The 18,792-nt window shown below is 44.4% G+C and overlaps 1 protein-coding gene and 1 long non-coding RNA gene across 8 annotated transcripts in view; one reads left to right on the top strand and one right to left on the bottom strand.

The window, feature by feature from the left end:
• Positions 1-18,792, top strand: part of LOC102906027 (CEA cell adhesion molecule 1) — a 249,585-nt gene that overhangs the window by 46,889 nt on the left and 183,904 nt on the right. For 3 of the 7 annotated variants that reach the window (XR_013052079.1, XR_013052076.1, XR_013052081.1), the window contains exons 1-5: positions 3,354-3,630; positions 4,438-4,797; positions 9,545-9,820; positions 12,097-12,372; positions 16,750-17,025. The exons of 1 other annotated variant lie outside the window; for it this stretch is intronic. Coding sequence is in view for 1 of the 6 variants with exons in the window: in XM_076574164.1 (XP_076430279.1) it covers positions 3,567-3,630 (64 nt within the window). In the remaining 5 variants the exon portion in view is untranslated. Of the gene's footprint in view, positions 1-3,353; positions 3,631-4,437; positions 4,798-9,544; positions 9,821-12,096; positions 12,373-16,749; positions 17,026-18,792 lie in introns of those variants that run through there. 3 more of the 7 variants (XR_013052083.1, XR_013052082.1, XM_076574164.1) reach the window with 2 other exon arrangements.
• Positions 4,447-18,792, bottom strand: part of LOC143273866 (uncharacterized) — a 72,999-nt gene continuing 58,653 nt past the window's right edge. Inside the window, exon 4 of the long non-coding RNA XR_013052101.1 lies at positions 4,447-5,396. This is a non-coding gene — a long non-coding RNA (uncharacterized LOC143273866). The remainder of the gene's footprint in view (positions 5,397-18,792) is intronic.

Raw genomic sequence — 18,792 nt, 5'->3', positions numbered from 1 at the left:
AAAGAAGGAAATGGATGGGCGGATGGGAGCATGAGTGGTTGAACTGCGATGGGATGGAGGGGGAGAGTAATGAAAGAGATATCTTGATAAATGGACCAATTAGGGGTTATAGAGAAACCTGGTGCAAGGGAAACTCCCAGGAATCCACAAAGATGACCCCAGCTAAGACACTAGCAATAGTGGAGAGGGGGCCTGAAATGGCCTTCTCCTGTAACCAGAGTGGTGAATATCCAAGTTGTCATCAGGAAGCCTGCATCCAGTAAATGATGAAAAGAGACACAGAGATCTACAGTCAATGGCCAGTCCAAGCTTCAGGAGTCCAGTTGAAGACAGGGAGGAGGGATTGTAAGAGCAGGGGAGGTCAGGATCATGATGTGGAAACCCACAGAGACAACTGAAACAAGCTAGTGAGCTCACAGACTCTGGACCAACAGCTAGGGGGCCTTCATGGGACCAACCCAGGACCTCTGCATGTGGGTGACAGTTGTGTAGCTCTGTCTGTTTGTGGGGCCTCTAGCAGTGGGATCATGCATTCCTGGTGCTTCAGCTGGCTTTTTGGAACATATTCCCCATGCTAGGATGCCTTGTGAAGCTTGATGCAGGGGGAGGAACTAAGTCCTGCCTCAACTTGATATGTAATGCTTTGTTGACTGCCATGGGAGTCCTGTCCATTTCTGAATGGAAGAGGAGGGGATGGATGGGAGGGAGGATGGAAGGTGGGGGAGGGAATAGGAAGTGAGGAAGGAGGGGAAACTGTGGTTGGTATGTAAAATAAATGAAAAAAATAACAACACCAAAAAAAGGTTGGGCTGTATGCAAGCCTGAAGAGCATTTTCTTAATTAGTGCTTGATGGGGGAGGGACAAGCCCATTGTTGGTGGACCCATTCCTGGGCTGGTGGCTCTTTGTTCTAAAGGAAATCAGCCTGAGTAAGCCATGAGTAGCAATCCAATAAGCAGCACTCCTCCAGGGCCTCTGCATCAGCTCCTGCCTCCAGGTTCCTGCCCTGTTTGAGTTCCTGTGATATGGAAGTGTAAGATAAATACCCGATTTCTTCCCCCAAATTCCTTTTAATCATGTTTTTTTCATCACAACAATAGTAACCCTAAGACAGTAAGTTTATGAATTAAAACCACAAACTGAAATGACACGAAGAAACATATTTGTAATTCGTCTATATGGTACAGCTTTTGTGTTCAGAATAAATAACTGATACAACTCAGGAAAAAATGATCCCTAGTCATCAGGGAAATGCAAATTAAATATGTTGTGAGATACCAGCTCACCCCAGGTAGATTGGCTATAATCAAAATAACTGACAACAAATGTGGCAGAGGATGTGGAGAAGGAGGAACACATATTAACTGCTGCTGGGTGTGAAAATTAATACAGTCATTATCTAGAGCTTGTGGAAGTCCCTTTGAAATATCACACAACTCAGCTATTTTACTGGGCATATACCCAGAGATCCTGTACCCTACCATAGAGATATTGGCACCCCATGATTGCTGCTGGTCTATTCAATATAGCAAGGAGATGAACCAATCTAGATGCCCATCACAGATGAATGCCTAATGCAAGTGTAGTGTATATAGCAAATGAAATATTATTCATCCCTAGAAAAAATGAAATCACAAATTTTACAGGAAAGTGGATAGACTTAGAATATATACTGTTAAATAAGATCACCCAAACTCAGAGGAAAAACTACGTGTTCTTTCTTGTGTGTGGATCCTAGCCTATATAATGTATGCATGTACATATGTAGTTAAATATGTAGAGGTACAGTACAACATATAAGAAGAAGAATATGAAAGGGTAATTTTACAGAGACAAAACACTCCCTAGTGAGTTCACATACATGCTGTACATTGTGTGGGTTCTCTGAATGCTTGTTCTCTCAACATGGAACAAGGTTTTGATGTAAAACAGGTTTTTAACAAGCAATATCCACCAGTAACTCTGTGCTGTCACCTTACTGGGAGCCCAAATTTGAAGTTATGTTTTTCATCTTTTAAATGTCCCTGTACACTGCAGTTCTTAAGTGCTACCAACTTAGGGTGCGTTATTCTTTAAACAGGAAATCCAGTGAGTAAAAGTTTCCAAAGTATGTTTAAATCATCATAATTGGGGAATTTTTGAAAATTCCAGGAAATGCCGACATACTGCCCCTGAATCCCCAAGACTAACACACCAGGAATTAGCAACACTGAAAAGTTTGCAGTGTTTGGTTTAGTTTTCATTTTATGTTGTAAGTCTAGAATGTCTTATTGTTAGTGAATGAATGTACTTTGCTTTAAAATTTAAAGGTGGAATAAAATGATTTTAGAGTTTGCAAAGGACTTGGATATTCCTGTCCTGAACAACATATACAAAAAATATTAATAAAAACACATAGGAAAGTGGGCTCAACATCATCAGTCCTCCTCGAACTGCAGATCAAAATGGCAGTGATTACCTCAGCTATTATGGTCTCCAGCAAAAATCTACCTAGATCTTCAAAGGCTGCTGCTCACTGGGACCTTCAGGTAACTTGGTGCTCAGCTTCATTCCAGCATTTGGAGCTTGGCTACCATCCTTGCAGTAGCCCTAACATGAGCTGCAGGTCTCCTCATGAACAACAGGGGGCGACAATAAAACACATAATCAACAGGGAAAACTCCTTGAGGTGTGACCCTATCTTGCAGCCTTGTTTCCAACCCAGGTCCAACAGACCTAGGCTCCCTCACATAATCGTTTTCTTTGTCACTGAGACCCCACTCTGCAAGGAGACCCTATTTAGTCCCCTCCCTTCTCTTATCATCCATGAGGAAAGACAGGAAGATCACAGGGCAATCACCAAGGAGAGCAAAGACAACCCAGAAGTTCAGGGAGGGCATAGGCAGACCTGAATCACATTCAGCCAGCGAAGGAAACTGGGGGTGGAGGAGTCTCCCTGGTGCCCTCCATAAGAAGCTGGAGCACAGGGTCCTCTTCCTAGGACACACAGGTCACCTCCTTCTGCAGAGCAGAATATGAACCCCTGAGATAACATGTATTCCTTCATCAGGCACCTGACTGGTGACACTAGTGATGACAGGTCTGGGCCCTCCACAGGCATCACACAGCTGGACCTTTTCTGCCCCTAGAGCAGACTGCCACTCTCTGCTGGGAATAAATCCCACCTTCCCTGAGCATTGAGATCACAGGGCAGACTGGGCTCTGCTAGGTTTTGGGGTCTCAAGGTTATACACACTTGGCTATAGGGAGTTCAGGGACAAGGCCCTGGGGTGAGCTGCTGTTTTCTTGGGACACAGGACATTTCTCAGCCTTTTGGCTCAAAGTATGTTCTAGAACACTGAACAACAAAGGAACAGAAGGATGGGAGGCAGCACTCACAGAAGAACAGAGCAATGCACACACACAGACTCCACCCCCAGCCCATCTGACTCCAGGAAGTGCCCTCCTCTGGGAGGAGGCTGAGGTCTGGGAATAAAATCAGAGCAGACACCACAGGAGCCAAGCTTGGCAGCAGCCTGAGAGTCAAACCTCCTCTACAGAGGAAGAGCCTAGGCCATAATAGAGACCATGGAGCTCACCTCAGCCCCTCTCCACAAAGGACAGGTCTCCTGGAGGGGACTCCTGCTCACAGGTGAGGAGACTTTCCTCTGGAGTAGAGAGTTGGGGAGTTCACAGACTGGATGGGGTCTTCTGGGAGAGGGAAGGAGCCTGAGAAATGACATCTGGCTCTGCTTGAAGCCTGAGACCATCAGGAAGCTCACAGTGGATGGGAATTGGGAAGTGGGGAGGAAAAACTCAGTTGTTCCCCATTGTAGATTTATCAGCACTGGCCACTGTATCCTGAAGACTCAAGTTGACAACTCCATCAGGGTGACTCTCCAAGTAAAACTCAAAGTGGGCAAGTAAACAACATCATTATGTAGGACCCTGAGAAATCTGCAAATAAACCCCAGGCTCTGGGACACTCATTTCCTCACAGGTATCTGAGCCCATTTGAGGTAGAGAGGTTTGAACCAAATCAAACTAGTCCTCCTCACAAAGCCCTGCTACTATTTGGCAGGAAGACAGAGCAGCAAGGACATCTAGAAGGTGGGCCCAGGGGTTGACAAGCACTTCAGAGGAAACAGAGCAGGGACCGGTCAGAATGTGAAGGCACAGAGTCTTTTAGAGGAGGAGGTCAGAAAAGACATGCTACACTATGGTTTCTGAGTGTGATGAGGGATCTGAGGGCAGTGAGGGGTGAGCTGTGTAGACACTATGAAGCCAGTTTCATAAAGTGGAAAGATTCAGGGGGTACTGATGAATGGGGGTGATGCTGCTGACCTCCCCTCACCAGGACACAAACACCAAGGCTGAGAGTTAAACACTCACATTTCACATTTCTACCAAAAGCAAAAGTCGTAATAATGATAGACTTTTTTTCTCTCTTCCCTCTTAGTCTCTCTTTTAACCTGCTGGACCTCTCCCACCACTGCCCAATACATGACACTTGAAGCATTTCCACTCATTGTTGCTGTAGGGAATGACGTTCTTCTAGTTGTCCACGGTCTGCCCTTGCAATTCACTCGCTTTTACTGGTACGAGGAAAAAAACTCTGCGAAGCACGTGATAGCCACAATTACTCTTCAACCAACTTTAATAGTAACTGAGCCTCAGTACCGTGACAAAATGACAATGTACCAAAATGGATCACTGCTCATCAGGAATGTCAGTAAGAATGACACAAGAGGCTACAAAGCAACAATGACGAATCTATACTCTGTTGATACGAATCTATCCGTGGATTTTCAAATATACTGTGAGTAATTCTCTGTAACCTCTGGGTCATGGGTGGAACTAATCCTACTTCACCTATAGAGCTGTCACTCCTGGATGACTCTGTGTCATGGTCCCAACATTGTGATACAAACATTTAGTAAATGACACACAGTGTTGAAAATGGCAATAAATCAGGATGCCCCACTTGAATCCACCCTCAGAGAAGAGGGGTGTGGTAACTGAGCTCAGGCATGTTAGACTCTTCCCATGGTCTTAGATGTTCATCATGAACATGGCCTTGAGGAAGACCCTTCAGGACTCAGGCAGGGCCTGGCTGAGGAAACCATGAGAGTCTCACCCCTAAATAGCTTTTCTCAAGAATTCCATGCCAGACTGATCCAGGAATCCAAAAAGCTTGTAGACTGGGTTGGAATTTGATCTCCTGTTGGAGCTGACAGGGGACAACAATGGATCAGAGACTGGGAGCCTGCTGATAGCCTCTGAGAGCCATGTCTGAGGTAGGTCACCTGGGCATCTCCTCCTGAGACTCAGTGTGCTCAGCATAGGTGGAGAGGTAGGAAAGGCATTCAGCCAGCTCTTCAGATGGTCTTCTGAGACCTCCCAGGAAGGTCAAGAGCCCTAAAGGGATAGAAGAAAAAGTGTACAAATGGCAGCTCTTTGCCTCTCATGGTCCCGCCTAGGGATTATTTCCTGCAGGCAAACACTAACAGACACTGCTTGGTGGAAGGGAAGGTTGTTGTTCACATTTAAGTTTAACTTGCAGGTGTGGCAATGATCATTTACCATGTGTCCTATTATAGGGAATCTGAGACAGGAAACACAGTCACTGAGTCAGGGTCACACAGGTTGTAGATAGCACAAGCTATCTGTCCACAGCCACATCTCCAGCCTCCCCACCATGGAAATGGTACTAGGTACCTTCACTCTTCTAGATCATTTTGTGAAATCAGGACTCCCTTCTTCATGTGAATCAACATCAAACACCTGACAAGAATGGTCCACCTGTAGCCCAGCCACACCTTAATGTCATCCAGATCCTGAGCTCTGTGAGATCTCTGACAGGCTGTCAGGTTTCTCAGGGAAGCTCAATGAGAAGACTAATCATGAACCATCTGTAGGACAGCCCTGAACAGCAAAGGCTTGGAGGGTTCTGGTTTATACTCAGGAGGGGAGGTCAGTGTAGCTGGAGGGACTCAGACCTTGTGTCTCAAGGCTGGCATTGGGTCCCTGAGGACCAGGAGATAAAATGAGGCATCTCATTCTAAGTCTTGAGTCTGACCATCACCAAACACTGCAGTTCAGTTCACTTGTGAGAGTCTTTTCTTCTCTCATACACAGCACAGGAGGTCCCATTATCTCTAAGCACTCAGCCACTCCCTCTGCCTGTAATTTGCTTCCTGCCTGATTCTTTAAGGATCTGGGTTGGTTGAAAGTTAAGAGACTGTCTCTGGTTGTAAGAGGCCTTGCAAGAGTCAGAAGTACCACACAGGGCAATCATCTCTCTGTGGTCAGCACAGCACCACTACCCAAGACCAACATCACAACCAACAATTCCAATCCCATGGAGGGTAAGGACTCAGTAGCATTAATGTGTGAGCCTAGGACTCAGAATACAACCTACCTGTTGAGGATAAATGATCAGAGCCTCTCAGAAGAGGACAGGCTGAAACTGTCTGAGGACAACAGGATTCTTACTTTACTCAGTGTTATGAGGACTTATGGTGATATTTTAATTGTACTGAAATGTGGTTTTGTTTGTATGATAATAAATAAAGTTGCCTGGGGGTCAGAGCTAATAGCAAGCCATAGCAGAAACTGGGCGGTGGTGGTGCACACCTTTAATCCCAACTCTTGGGAAGCAGAGAGCTAGGTGGATCTCTGTGTGTTCAAAGATACAGCCAGCATGGAGACATACACCTTTAATCTCAATACCAACCATAGAAGACCTGGGGGTCTGTACAGACAGGCAGTGACAAAGAGGTCATGTGGTTGGGTTTACAACCAATGACAAGGCAGAACAGAAAGTCAATAAAAAGCACAAACACTCAGGAAGTAGGTCTCTTGCGGAGAGGTAGGACAGCAGCGACAGTGAAGGGTAAGGTTTTTAATCTCAGCTCTTAGCTATTGCTCTGACCTCTTGGCTTTCATCTCTGAATCGGCTCTGTGTTTCTTATTTTAAAAGATGGTTACATCTACAAGGACTGACACAGGAACCTATGAATATGAACCTGGAACCCAGTGAGGAACTCCATTAGTGACCCATTCTCTCAGAACATTACTTTAAATATTTTCTGTTTCATCTTGGCCCCAACTGCCTAAAAACAGAGGGCTAGAGCTACTATATTCAGTCCCAGTCCGCTTGGGTTTATGACACAGACCTACCCTACAGATACCTAGGCTGCAAGGGCATCCTGTTCCAGGTCAAGCTTCTGTGGACATGCCCAGCATTGAGCTTTAATGGGATGCAGGGAATTCTGCCTAGAAGACTCAGGGTGATGGAGACAGGGGACATGTCAGACTTAGTCTCAGTGCACTCAAGTGTGTGCAGTGGGGATATCTGTGTGTTGTACTTGAGAAAGATCAGGGCTTGTGAATGCTGAATGAGTACCCTTCTGCTAATCTGCGCCCCAGCTCTGAATAGGACCTGCTCAACTGAGGTTAAAGCACAGCTCAAAGAGATACTATGTCCTTCTACAGAACAGGATTTCCCCTTCCCTAAGCTGACGTCACATGTGACTTTATTCTGTTTGCTCCAGATGATTTAAATGTCCTGATCATATCCCCCTCAAATATTCATTTACATTCAAGGACAAACCTCACATCTGCCACACAGATGCTAACTCACCTGTACAGTACTCTTGGTTTGTCAATGGAGAGCTCCAATCATCCTCCCAAGAGCTCTATATTCCCAACAACCATACTAATAATAGTGGATCTTATACCTGCCTCATCTATAGCTGTCACTGTCCTCAGTAAGACCACACTCAAGAACATTACAGTCCTTAGTAAGTACATCTCTGAAATATCAGCACTAGGTTTGGAGTGGAGTCTTTTGGCTTTCTGGGAAGATGCAGAAGCATTTAATTTCCCGCCCATGTCTATGGGAACAAGCAAAACTCAGTCTTCCCACATGCCACCTGCTCTGTCCCTATGTCTATTGACCTCCTGGTTCTCTGGTTTCTGGCTGAGAGGGATGGAGCCTGCAATGTGAGGAGGAGGTTCTCCCAGTCTTGGAAAGCCTTTGCTTGTGTGAGGTTCTTTCCATGGTTAGGAGATCCTCCAGGTCAGGATTTCTTTCTGTGCCTAACACAAGCTTTCCTGTCCCCTCCATTTTCATTTTATGACCTCCATAACCTATAAGGAACACCCAGGGATTTCAACTGTGCTCACATTCTTATTCTCCAAATACGAATAGAAATTTCCGCCCACATCGGGACTAGACCTCCGCTAGCTAGCATGTCTACTCCTGTCTCTGTGTGGGGTGGCTGGCTCAGCTCTGACTCCATGGGATGGGAAGAGTGGGTGGAGAAGGTCTCTGGGAGCCCTGTTCTGAGTCAGGGTGAAATCATGTCACTGACAGTTGATGATGTTCTTTTGCTTACTCTTCTCAGGTTCTAAAAAAAAAAAAAAGTTGGCTGAGTGTGGTGGCCCACACCTTTGATGCCAACACTGAGTAGGTAGAAGAGGTAGATAGTGTGAGTTTGAGGCCAGCTGGGTCTACATAGCAAGTTCCAAGCAAGGTAGAACTGTACAGTGAGACCCTGTCTCAAAAATTATCAGCACTGAGTATTAGAGTGGCAGGCTGTGGTCAGCACTGTGCCTCTTTACTTCTCTGTAGTATTTAATCCATATCCATGGGACAGGAAATACAATTTTTCTACAAACAGAAATTCTTCAGTTAGGGATTTCTCCCAGTCCTGAGGTAGAGCCTTTAACATCTTTAAGATTAGCTGGGCCATCTTAACCCTATGACAAATTATTTAATAAAAAATAAACAGAAATCTGTAGATGTAACCAACCGTCTTATTAAATAAGAAACACAGAAACAATGTAAAAGAGAAAGCCGAGAGGTCAGAGTTCAGAGCTAAAATCTCACCCTTCCGCCTGCGGTGTCCCAGCTTCCCGAAAGAGCTACTTCCTGTCTGTAAATCGATTTTCCAGTCATTCTGCCTTCTCATTGGTTGTAAACCCAAACATGTGACTGCCTCGTCACTGTCTGAATGTACAGCCTCCTAGGTCTTAAAGGCATATGTCTCCAATGCTGGCTGTATCCCTGAACACATAGAGATCTATGGGATTAAAGGTGTGTGCCACCACCGCCACACTCGTCTATGTGTGACAGACACATAGCTCTGACTCCCGGGTAACTTTATTTAGTAACATACAATCAAAATCACATTTCAGTACAATTAGAATACCACCACAGAAATCTATTTCATAAAAGAGGGACCTGATAATTCACACTCACAGAAAGTGGGAGCAAGAATTCCCACAAAAATCATTGGGAAATACATTTCCCCACCATGAGATTTCTGGACAGGTGGGTTGAAGAGGCTCCCAGTGTGGAATCTACACAAATATCCTGAGTCAGGGCCACTGTGGGTGATCTTGATGGAGTAAGATTCAGCTCTCTTCTTGCAGAACATATCTTCAACCCAAAGATGTGATCTTGCAGAGGGCTACTTCATTCTATGGACTCTGGGAGCTGTCTGAGATCTCTGAAGTTGGCGGACTCTCAGCTGGCCCCATCCCTTGTTTATCCACAGATGCAGTGACTAAACCCTCCATCCAAGTCAACAAAACCATAGAAAAAGACCTGGTCTCTGTGTTCCTGAAGTGCCCGTCAATTGACATTGATAACTCCATCAGTTGGTATTTCAAAGGCCAGAGTCTGAGGATCATGAATAGGATGACACTGACCCAGAACAATAGCAGCCTCCAAATATTCCCTGCCAGGAGGGAGGATTCAGGGGATTATCAGTGTGAGGTATCCAATCCACTTGAGTCCATGATGAGTGACCCCCTCCAGCTGGATGTAATAGGTGAGTGACCTCTGTTCCCCTCTTACTCCATAGTGTTGCGGGTGGGGGCAGTTTCTTTATCATCAGAGTGCAGAATGTGTAAAAGTAACAGGGAGGAAAACATGGTTCAAATTACAAATAGAGCTAGCTTGGTGATGGATGCATGTTAATCTCATGATAACATACCAAGCAAGCTGAGCAGAGTGCAGCCTGCCTTTAACCCTAGCACACCAGAGGCAGAGACAGTTGGACCCTGGATATTCAAACACAAAATCACAGTAGCCCTGTCTCACATTCCCACAGCTTCACATGATTGCCTTGATGAAATTGATGGAATTCAAGTATTGGAAGGAAAGGTAGAACTAACCTAGAAACACAAAAGGACACTTACTAAGATCATCACACTTCATCTCACCCAATCAGTCTTCCCCCAGCAAGGTGGGAAAGTGTTTATCAGCTGTTAGAGTTTCCTGGTAGAAATTTCCCAGTCACTTATGCATACTATCGTATATTCTGCAAATAGGGAAAGTTTGACTTCTTCCTTTCCAATTTCTATCCCCCTGATATTATATTGTTGTCTTATTGCTCTACTTAGAACTTCGAGTACTATATTGAATAAACATGGGGAGAGGGGACAGCCTTGTCTTCTTCCTGATTTTAGTGGAATCGCTTTGTGTTTCTCTCCATTTAATTTGATGTTGGCTGTTAGATTGCTGTAAATTTCCTTTATTACATTTAAGAACCTTCCATGTATTCCTGATCACCCCAAGACCTTTGTCATGAAGGGGTTTTGGATTTTGTCAAAGGCTTTTTCAACATCTAATGAGATGATCATGTGGATTTTTCTTTCAGTTTGATATATGGTGGATTACATTGACAAATTTTTGTATTTTTTTAATTTCAAATTTTTTATTATTATTTTATTTTACAATATAATTTAATTCTACATATCAGCCATGGATTCCCTTGTTCTTTCCCCTTTCGCCTCCCTCTCCTTGCCCCCAGTCCACACCCCTATTCCCATCTCCTCCAGGTTAAAGACTCCCCTGAGGGTTGAGATCAACCTGGTAGACTCAGTCCAGGCAGGTCCAGTCCCCTCCTCCCAGGCTGAGCCAAGTGTCCCTGCATAAGCCTCAGGTTTCAAACAGCCAACTCATGCACTGAGCACAGGACCGAGTCCCACTGCCTGGGGGCCTCCCAAACAGATCAAGCCAATCAACTGTCTCACCTATTCAGAGGGCCTGATCCTGTTGGGGACCCCTCAGCCATTGGTTCATAGTTCATGTGTTTCCATTTATTTGGCTATTTGTCCCTGTGCTTTATCCAACCTTGGTCTCAACAATTCTTGCTCATATAAACCCTCCTCTTTCTTGCCAACTGGACTCCCGGAGCTCCACCCAGGGCCTGGCCGTGGATCTCTGCATCCAGTTTCCTCAGTCATTGGATGGGGTTTCTAGCACAACAATTAGGGTGTTTGGCCATCCTATCACCAGAGTAGGTCAGTTCAGGCTGTCTCTTGACCATTGCCAGCAGTCCATTGTGGGGGCATCTTTGTTGATTAAGAACTGAGAGGGAGAACAAGAAATAGGAGACAATGGTAAATGAAGACCACATGAGAATAGGAAAAAGCAAAGTACTAGAGAGGCCCACAGAAATCCAGTTGGCGAGAAAGAGGGACTGGGTCCTGTGCTCAGTGCATGAGTTGGCTGTTTGAAACCTGGGGCTTATGCAGGGACACTTGGCTCAGCCTGGGAGGAGCAGACTGGACCGGACTGGACTGAGTCTACCAGGTTGATCTCAACCCTCGGAGTAGTCTTTGCCCTGGAGGAGATGGGAATGGGGGGTGAACTGAAGGGAAGGGGAGGGGCGCAGGAGGGGGGAGAACAAGGGAATCCATGGCTGATATGTAGAATTAAATTATATTGGAAAATAAAATAATAAATAAATAAAAAAGAAACAAAATGCTATTTCATAAAAAGAGGGACCTGACTCTTCACATTCACAGAAAATGTGAGCAAGAATTCCCACAATAATCATTGGTAAATACATTCTTCCCATCATGAGATTTCTGGACATTTGGGTTGAAGAGGCTCCCAATGTGGAATCTACACAAACACCCTGAGTCAAGTCCACTGTGGGTCATCTTGGTAGGAATAAGATTCAGGTCTTTCCTTATAGACCATATCTTGAACATGTGATCTTGCAGAGGGCCCCTTCATTCTATGGGCCCTGGGAGCTGGCTGATATCTCTGAGGGTGAAGGACTCTCAGCTGGTCCCCTCCACTGTTTATTCACAGAACCAGTGACTAAACCCTCCATCCAAGTCACCAACAAGACATTTGAAGACCTGATCTCTGTGTTCCTGACCTGCTTGTCAAATGACACTGGGATCTCCATCCATTGGTTCTTCAAAGGCCAGAGTGTGGAGCTCACAGACAGCATGAGGCTGTCTGAAAGCAACCATACCCTCCTAATATACTCTGTGAAGTTTGAGCATTCCAGGGACTATCAGTGTGAAGTATCCAATCAAGTCAGTTCCAAGAGGAGTGACCCCATCCAGCTGGACATAATACGTGAGTGACCTCTGCTACTTTCTTACTTCATAGTGTTGGGTATGGGGGCAGTTTCTTTATCAAAAGAGTGCAGAATGGATCAAAGTCACAAGGAGAAAAACACTGGTCAAGAAACAAATACAGCCAGTTTGGTGATGGATGCATGTTAATCTCATGATAACACATCAAGCAAGCTGAGCACAGTGCTGCATTTATTTCTGTGTGGCAATTAGGGGTAGGTACTGGGAGTGAGTTCAGCAGGCACTCTTCCCAACTGAGGCCATCTTGGTGGCCCATGTACTGAGTTTCTTATCCTCATGCTGACATTTGAAGCATGACATCCCTGCACAAGACACTTTTTTCTAATAACTGTTTATTTGTGATGGTTAGTAGTATGTGTGTGTATACATATGGTTAATGGGACTGGAGAGATAGCTCAATAGTTAAGAGCCCTAGTAACTCTTTCAATGGACAGGGGTTCAATTCCCAGCACCCACATGGTAGCTTATTACTGTATCTAATTGAAGTTCCAAGGAATTCAGCTCCCTCATTTCTTCTCCTCATATACCAAACATGCATGTAGTGCAGAGACATACAAGCAGCCAAAATGCCCATATGGTGCATCTGGCATCATAACAAAGATACCATTCGAAATCCAATGTCAAGGTGCTTTCATCCTGTCTCCAAAAAATCTGATGACTTTCAGCTCTGATCCATTTTAGGTCTTTGATCCATGTAGAGCTGATTTGTATATGTTGTAGGTGAAGGCTTAACTTCATTCTTTTACCTGGACATCCCATTTCCCCAACATCCCTTGTCTAACTCATTATTCATTCATCATTGAACAGTCTTAGCAGCCTGTTCAAAACTCATCTGGTCACAGAGGGGCAGATGGACAGGAAGAATGCCTTCTACTTTCTGTAACTCAATAGGACAACTATGTTTCATACCAATTAATTCAAAAGAGCCAGCAGAAATGAATTTTTTAATATATTTTTCTTTCCTTTTTTATTAAGAGATGTTCTACTCATTTTACATTTCAACCACGGATTCCTCTGTCCTCCCTCCTCTTACCTCCCAGCCTTCCATCCCCAAACACACCCATCATTCCCACCTCCAACAAGGCCAGGTCTTCCCTGGGGAGTCAGCAGAGCTTAGTACCTTCAGTTGGTGTAGGTACAGTTCCCTTTCCCTGTACCAAGGCTGAGCTAAGTTTCTCAGCATAGGCACTAGGTTCCAAAAAGCCAGGTCATGAACTAAGGACAGGTCCTGGTCCCACTGCCTGGGGTCCTGCTAAACAGGTCAAGCTGCATAACTGTTTCACTTTTCCAGCGGGCCTAATCCAGTTCCATGGGAGTCCCTCAGCTATTGGACACAGTTCATGTGTTTCCACTAGTTTGGCTAGTTGTCTCTGTACTTTTTCCAATCATGGTCTCAATATCTCTTGCTCATATGATCCCTCCTCTCTCTAGTCGATTGGACTTCTGGAGTTCCACCTGGAGATTGGCCATGGATCTCTGTATCTGCTTCCATTGTCTCTGGATGAGGGTTCTATCATGACAGTTAGGGTGTTCAGCTATCTGACCACCAGTGTAGGTCAGCTCAGGCACCTTCTCAACCATTGCCAGTAGTCTATAGTGGAGTCATCTATGTGTGTTTCTGGGGACCACTCTTGCACTCTGCATCTATTCCCATGGTGTCTTAATTTATCATGATATCTTTCCTTGTTCTCCCACTCTGTTCCTGATCCAGCTAGGACCTCCTGCTCCCCTAAACTCTCTTTCCCCTGACCCTTGCCCTCTGTTACCCCCTCTCAACCCCAGTTTGCTCATGTAGATTTCATCCATTTCTCCATCACTGGGCAATCCTGTATCTTTCATAGGGTCCTCTTTACTAGGTAGCCTCCCTGGAGCTGTGAGTTGCAGTCTGGTTATCCTTTGCTTTTCATCTAGTATCCACTTATGAGTGAGTACATACCATGTTTGTCTTTCTGAGTCTGGGCTATCTCACTCAGGATGATTTTTTCTAGTTCCTTCCATTTGTCTGCAAATTTCATGCTGTCATTTTTTTCTCTGCTGAGTAGTACTCCATTGTGTATATGTACCACATTTTCTTTATCCATTCTTCAGTTGAAGGGCATCTAGATTGTTTCCATGTTCTGGCTATTACAAATAAGGCTGCTATGAACATAGTTGAGCATATGTCCTTGTGTGGTGTGATTGAGCATTCCTTGGGTATATGCTCAAGAGTGGTATAGCTGGGTCAAAGGGAGATCAATTCCCGATTTTCTGAGAAAGCATCATACTAATTTCCAAAGTGGCTGTATAAATTTGCATTCCCACCAACAGTGGAGGGGTGTTCCCCTTGCTCCACATCCTCTCCAACATAAGCTGTCTTCAGTGTTGTTGATCTTAACCATTCTGACAGGTGTAAGATGGTATCTCAGAGTTGTTTTTACTTGCATTTCCCTGGTGACTAAGGATGTTGAGAAATTCCTTAAATGTCTCTCAGCCATTTGAGGTTCTTCTGTTGATAAATCTCTGTTTAGCTCTGTAGCCCATTTTTAATTAGACTGTTGGGTATTTTGATGTTTATTTTCTTGAGTTCTTTATATATTCTTGATATCAGCCCTCTGTCAGATGTGGGGTTGGTGAAGGTCTTTTCCATTCTGTAGTCTGTCATTTTGTCTTATTGACTGTGTCTTTTGCCCTACAAATGCTTTTCATTTTCAAGAGGTCCCATTTATTAATTGTTGTTCTCAGTGTCTATGCTACTGGTATTATATTTAGGAAGTGATCTCCTATGCCAATGCATTCAAGACTACTTCCTACTTTCTCTTCTATCAGGTATAGAGTAACTGAATTTATGTTGAGGAGTTTTATCCACTTGGACTTAAGTTTTGTGCATGGTGACAGATATGGATCTATTTGCAGCCTTCTACAAGTTGACATCCAGTTATGCCAGCACCATTTGTTGAAGGTGCTTTTTTCCCCATTGTGTAGTTTGGGCTTCTTTGTTTAAAATCACCTATTTGTAGATGTTCCAATTATTGTCAGGGTCAAGAACTTTAGAGTCTTTAGTAAGTGGGTCTCAGAAATATCAGCACCAGGTTTGGAGTGGAATCTTTTGGCTTTCTGGGAAGATGCAGAAGCATTTAATTTCCAGCCCATGCCTATGGGAACAAGCAAAACTCAGTCTTCCTCCATGCCACCTGCTCCATCCCTATGTCTATTGACCTCCTGGTTCTCTGGTTTCTGGCTGAGAGGGATGGAGCCTGCAATGTGAGGAGGAGGTTCTCCCAGTCTTGGAAAGCCTTTGCTTGTGTGAGGGACTTTCCATGGTTAGGAGAGCCTTCAGGTCAAGATTTCTTTCTGTGCCTAACACAAGCTTTCCTATCCTCTCCATTTTCATTTTATGACCTCCATAACCTATAAGGAACACCCAGGCATTTCAACTGTGCTCACATTCTTATTCTCCAAATTGGAGGAGAATATTCCCCATACATGGGCAATATTCTCTGCTCAGAGTTCTGCTCCTGTCTCATGGGTGTGGTGCCTGGCTCAGCTCTGACTCCATGGGATGGGAAGAGTGGGTGGAGAAGGTGGGTGGAATCCCTGTTCTGAGTCAGGGTGAACTATGTCACTGACAGTTGATGATGCTCTTTTGCTTCCTCTTCTCAAGGTTCAAAAAACAAATGTCAGCTGAGTGTGGTGGCACATATCTTTGATGCCAGCACTGAGGAAGGAGAAGCAGGTAGAGAGTGTGAGTTTGAGGCCAGCCTGGTCTACATAGCAAGTTGCAAGTGAGCTAGGATTATACAGTGAGACCCTTTCTCAAAAATATCAGTACTGAGGATTAGAGTGTCAGGCTGTGGTCAGCACTGTGACTATTCACTTCTTCTCTGTAGTATTTAATCCATATCCATGGAGCAGGAAATACAATTTTTCTACAGACAGAAATTCTTCAAATATGGATTTTTACCAATCCTGAGGTCTAGCTTTTAACACCTTTAAGATTAGCTAGGCCATGTTAACCCTATGACAATTTTTTTTAATAAAAATTAAAAGGTTATTTCATAAAGGCACAACCTAACTGTTGACACTCACAGAAAATGTGAGCAAGAATTACCACAAATATCATTGGGAAATACATCCCTCCTTATGAGATTTCTGGACATGTGTGCTGAAGAGGCTCCCAGTGTGGAATCTACACAAATAACCTGAGTCAGGGTCATTGGGGGTGGTCTTGGTACGAGGAAGATTCAGTTCTTTCCTTACAGACCATATCTTGAACATGTGATCTTGCAGAGGGCCCCTTCATTCTACGGGCCCTGGGAGCTGGCTGATATCTCTGAGGGTGAAGGACTCTCAGCTGGTCCCCTCCACTGTTTATTCACAGAACCAGTGACTAAACCCTCCATCCAACTCACCAATACCACAGTCAAAGACCTGACCTCTGTGTTCCTGAAGTGCTTGTCAAACAACACTGGGATCTCAATCCATTGGCTCTTCAAAGGCCAGAGTCTGAGAATCACGAATAGCATGAGGCTGTCCCCGAACAACAGCACCCTGGAAATAGTCTCTGCCAGGATTGAGCATTCTGGGGACTATCAGTGTGAAGTATCCAATCAAGTCAGTTCCAAGAGGAGTGACCCCATCCAGCTGGACATAATACGTGAGTGACTTCTATTGCCTTCTTACTCCACAGTGTTAGGGGTGGAGGCAGTTTCTTCATCAACAGAGTGCAGAATGGGTCAAAGTCACAAGGAGGAAAACACTGGTCAGGAAACAAATACATCCAGCTTGGTGATGGATGCATGTTAATCTCATGATAACACATCAAGCAAGCTGAGCAAAGTGCTGCATGCCTTTAACCCCAGCACACCACAGGCAGAGGCAGTTGGATCTCTATGAGTTCTTAATCACCCTGGTCTTAGTAGCCAGTTTCAGGTTAGCCTGAGCTACATAGTGAGACCCTGTCTCAAAAGAGAGAGAACATGAAGCAGGAGGCATAGAAGTACAAGGCCACTCAACTGAATGGACCAGGCTCTGCTGACTCCCCATGGGAGACCTTGCCTTGGAAGCGGTGGCAATAGGGGGTGTATAGAGTGGAAACAATGAGGGCTGAGTGAATGAGGAAAGGGGAATCTGTGGTTGGTGTGTAAAATAAACAGAAATTATCTTAATGAAAAAAAGTAGTACAAGGACAGCCCAGATTACATTGTGAGACTCTGTCAATAATAACAACAATAGAAGTCAATATATCAAATAGAAATGCAAAGTGATTAAGAGTTTAGGGTCTAGCCGGACGGTGGTGGCGCACACCTTTATTCCCAGCATTCGGGAGGCAGAGGCAGGCGGATCTCTGTGAATTTGAGGCCAGCCTGGTCTACCAAGTGAGTTCCAGGAAAGGCGCAAAACTACACAGAGAAACCCTGTCTAGAAAAACAAAAACAACAACAATAAAAAAAAAGAGTTTAGGGTCTGAGTCACACACACAGACCACCCTCAGAATCTAGTAAAATATTGATGTTACATTACACCCCATACCACACAATCAAATTTTCTTTAGATTATTTCCAGTATCTAATATGAATACTGCATAAACACTAGTCTTACTGTCTTGAATACAGGACAAATAGGAGGAAGCAATACATTTTTCATTGTAGAGACACTTTTCCAAGTAGTTTGTTTCCAAGGTTTTGATCCATAAATATAAATTTCATAGATAGAAAGGTCCTGTATTGAGTTTCTTACTACATTTGCATATCTATTCATTTTGTATGGGTGTTCCCCACCTATTTTGTGGAGGTCATAGGACAATTTGTGAGGGCCAGTTCTCAGGGGACAGGGAATTGAACTCAGGTAGGTGAGCAGGCCCTTTATCTGCTAAGCCATTTCGCTGTCCCTCATTGTTTGTTCATTTATGTCTATCTGTGTGGCAGTTGGGGCAGGTACTGGGAGGGAATAGGTCAGGCACACCTTCCCAACTGAGCCATCTTGGTGGCCCATATACTGAGTTCCTTTTTCTCATGCTCCTTGCACAAGACTCTTTTTTTTCTGATAACTTTTTTTTGAGTAGCAGTAGTAGTAATAGTAGTAGTAGTGTGTGTGTTTGTGTGTGTTTGATTCTTAACTATTGAGTTATCTCTCCAGTCCCATAAACCAAATACATGGAGAGATAGCTCAATAGTTAAGATCCCTAGCAGCTCTTCCAAAGGACAGGGGTTCAATTCTCAGTACCCACATGGCATCTTATTACTGTCTCTAACTGAAGTTCCAAGGAATTCAGCACCCTCTTCTGTACAAAACATTCATGTGGTGTAGAGACATATAAGCAGCCAAAAGGCCAATATGATGCATCTGGCATCATAATAAAGACACCATTCGAATCTAATTTCAAGGTGCTTTCATCCTGTCTCCTAAACGTCTGATGACTTTC

This window comes from Peromyscus maniculatus, chromosome 1 (assembly GCF_049852395.1).
Source record: "Peromyscus maniculatus bairdii isolate BWxNUB_F1_BW_parent chromosome 1, HU_Pman_BW_mat_3.1, whole genome shotgun sequence".
NCBI lineage: Eukaryota > Metazoa > Chordata > Mammalia > Rodentia > Cricetidae > Peromyscus > Peromyscus maniculatus.
Note: the sequence above shows the minus strand (reverse complement) of the source record. Positions and strands in the feature narration are given on the sequence as shown.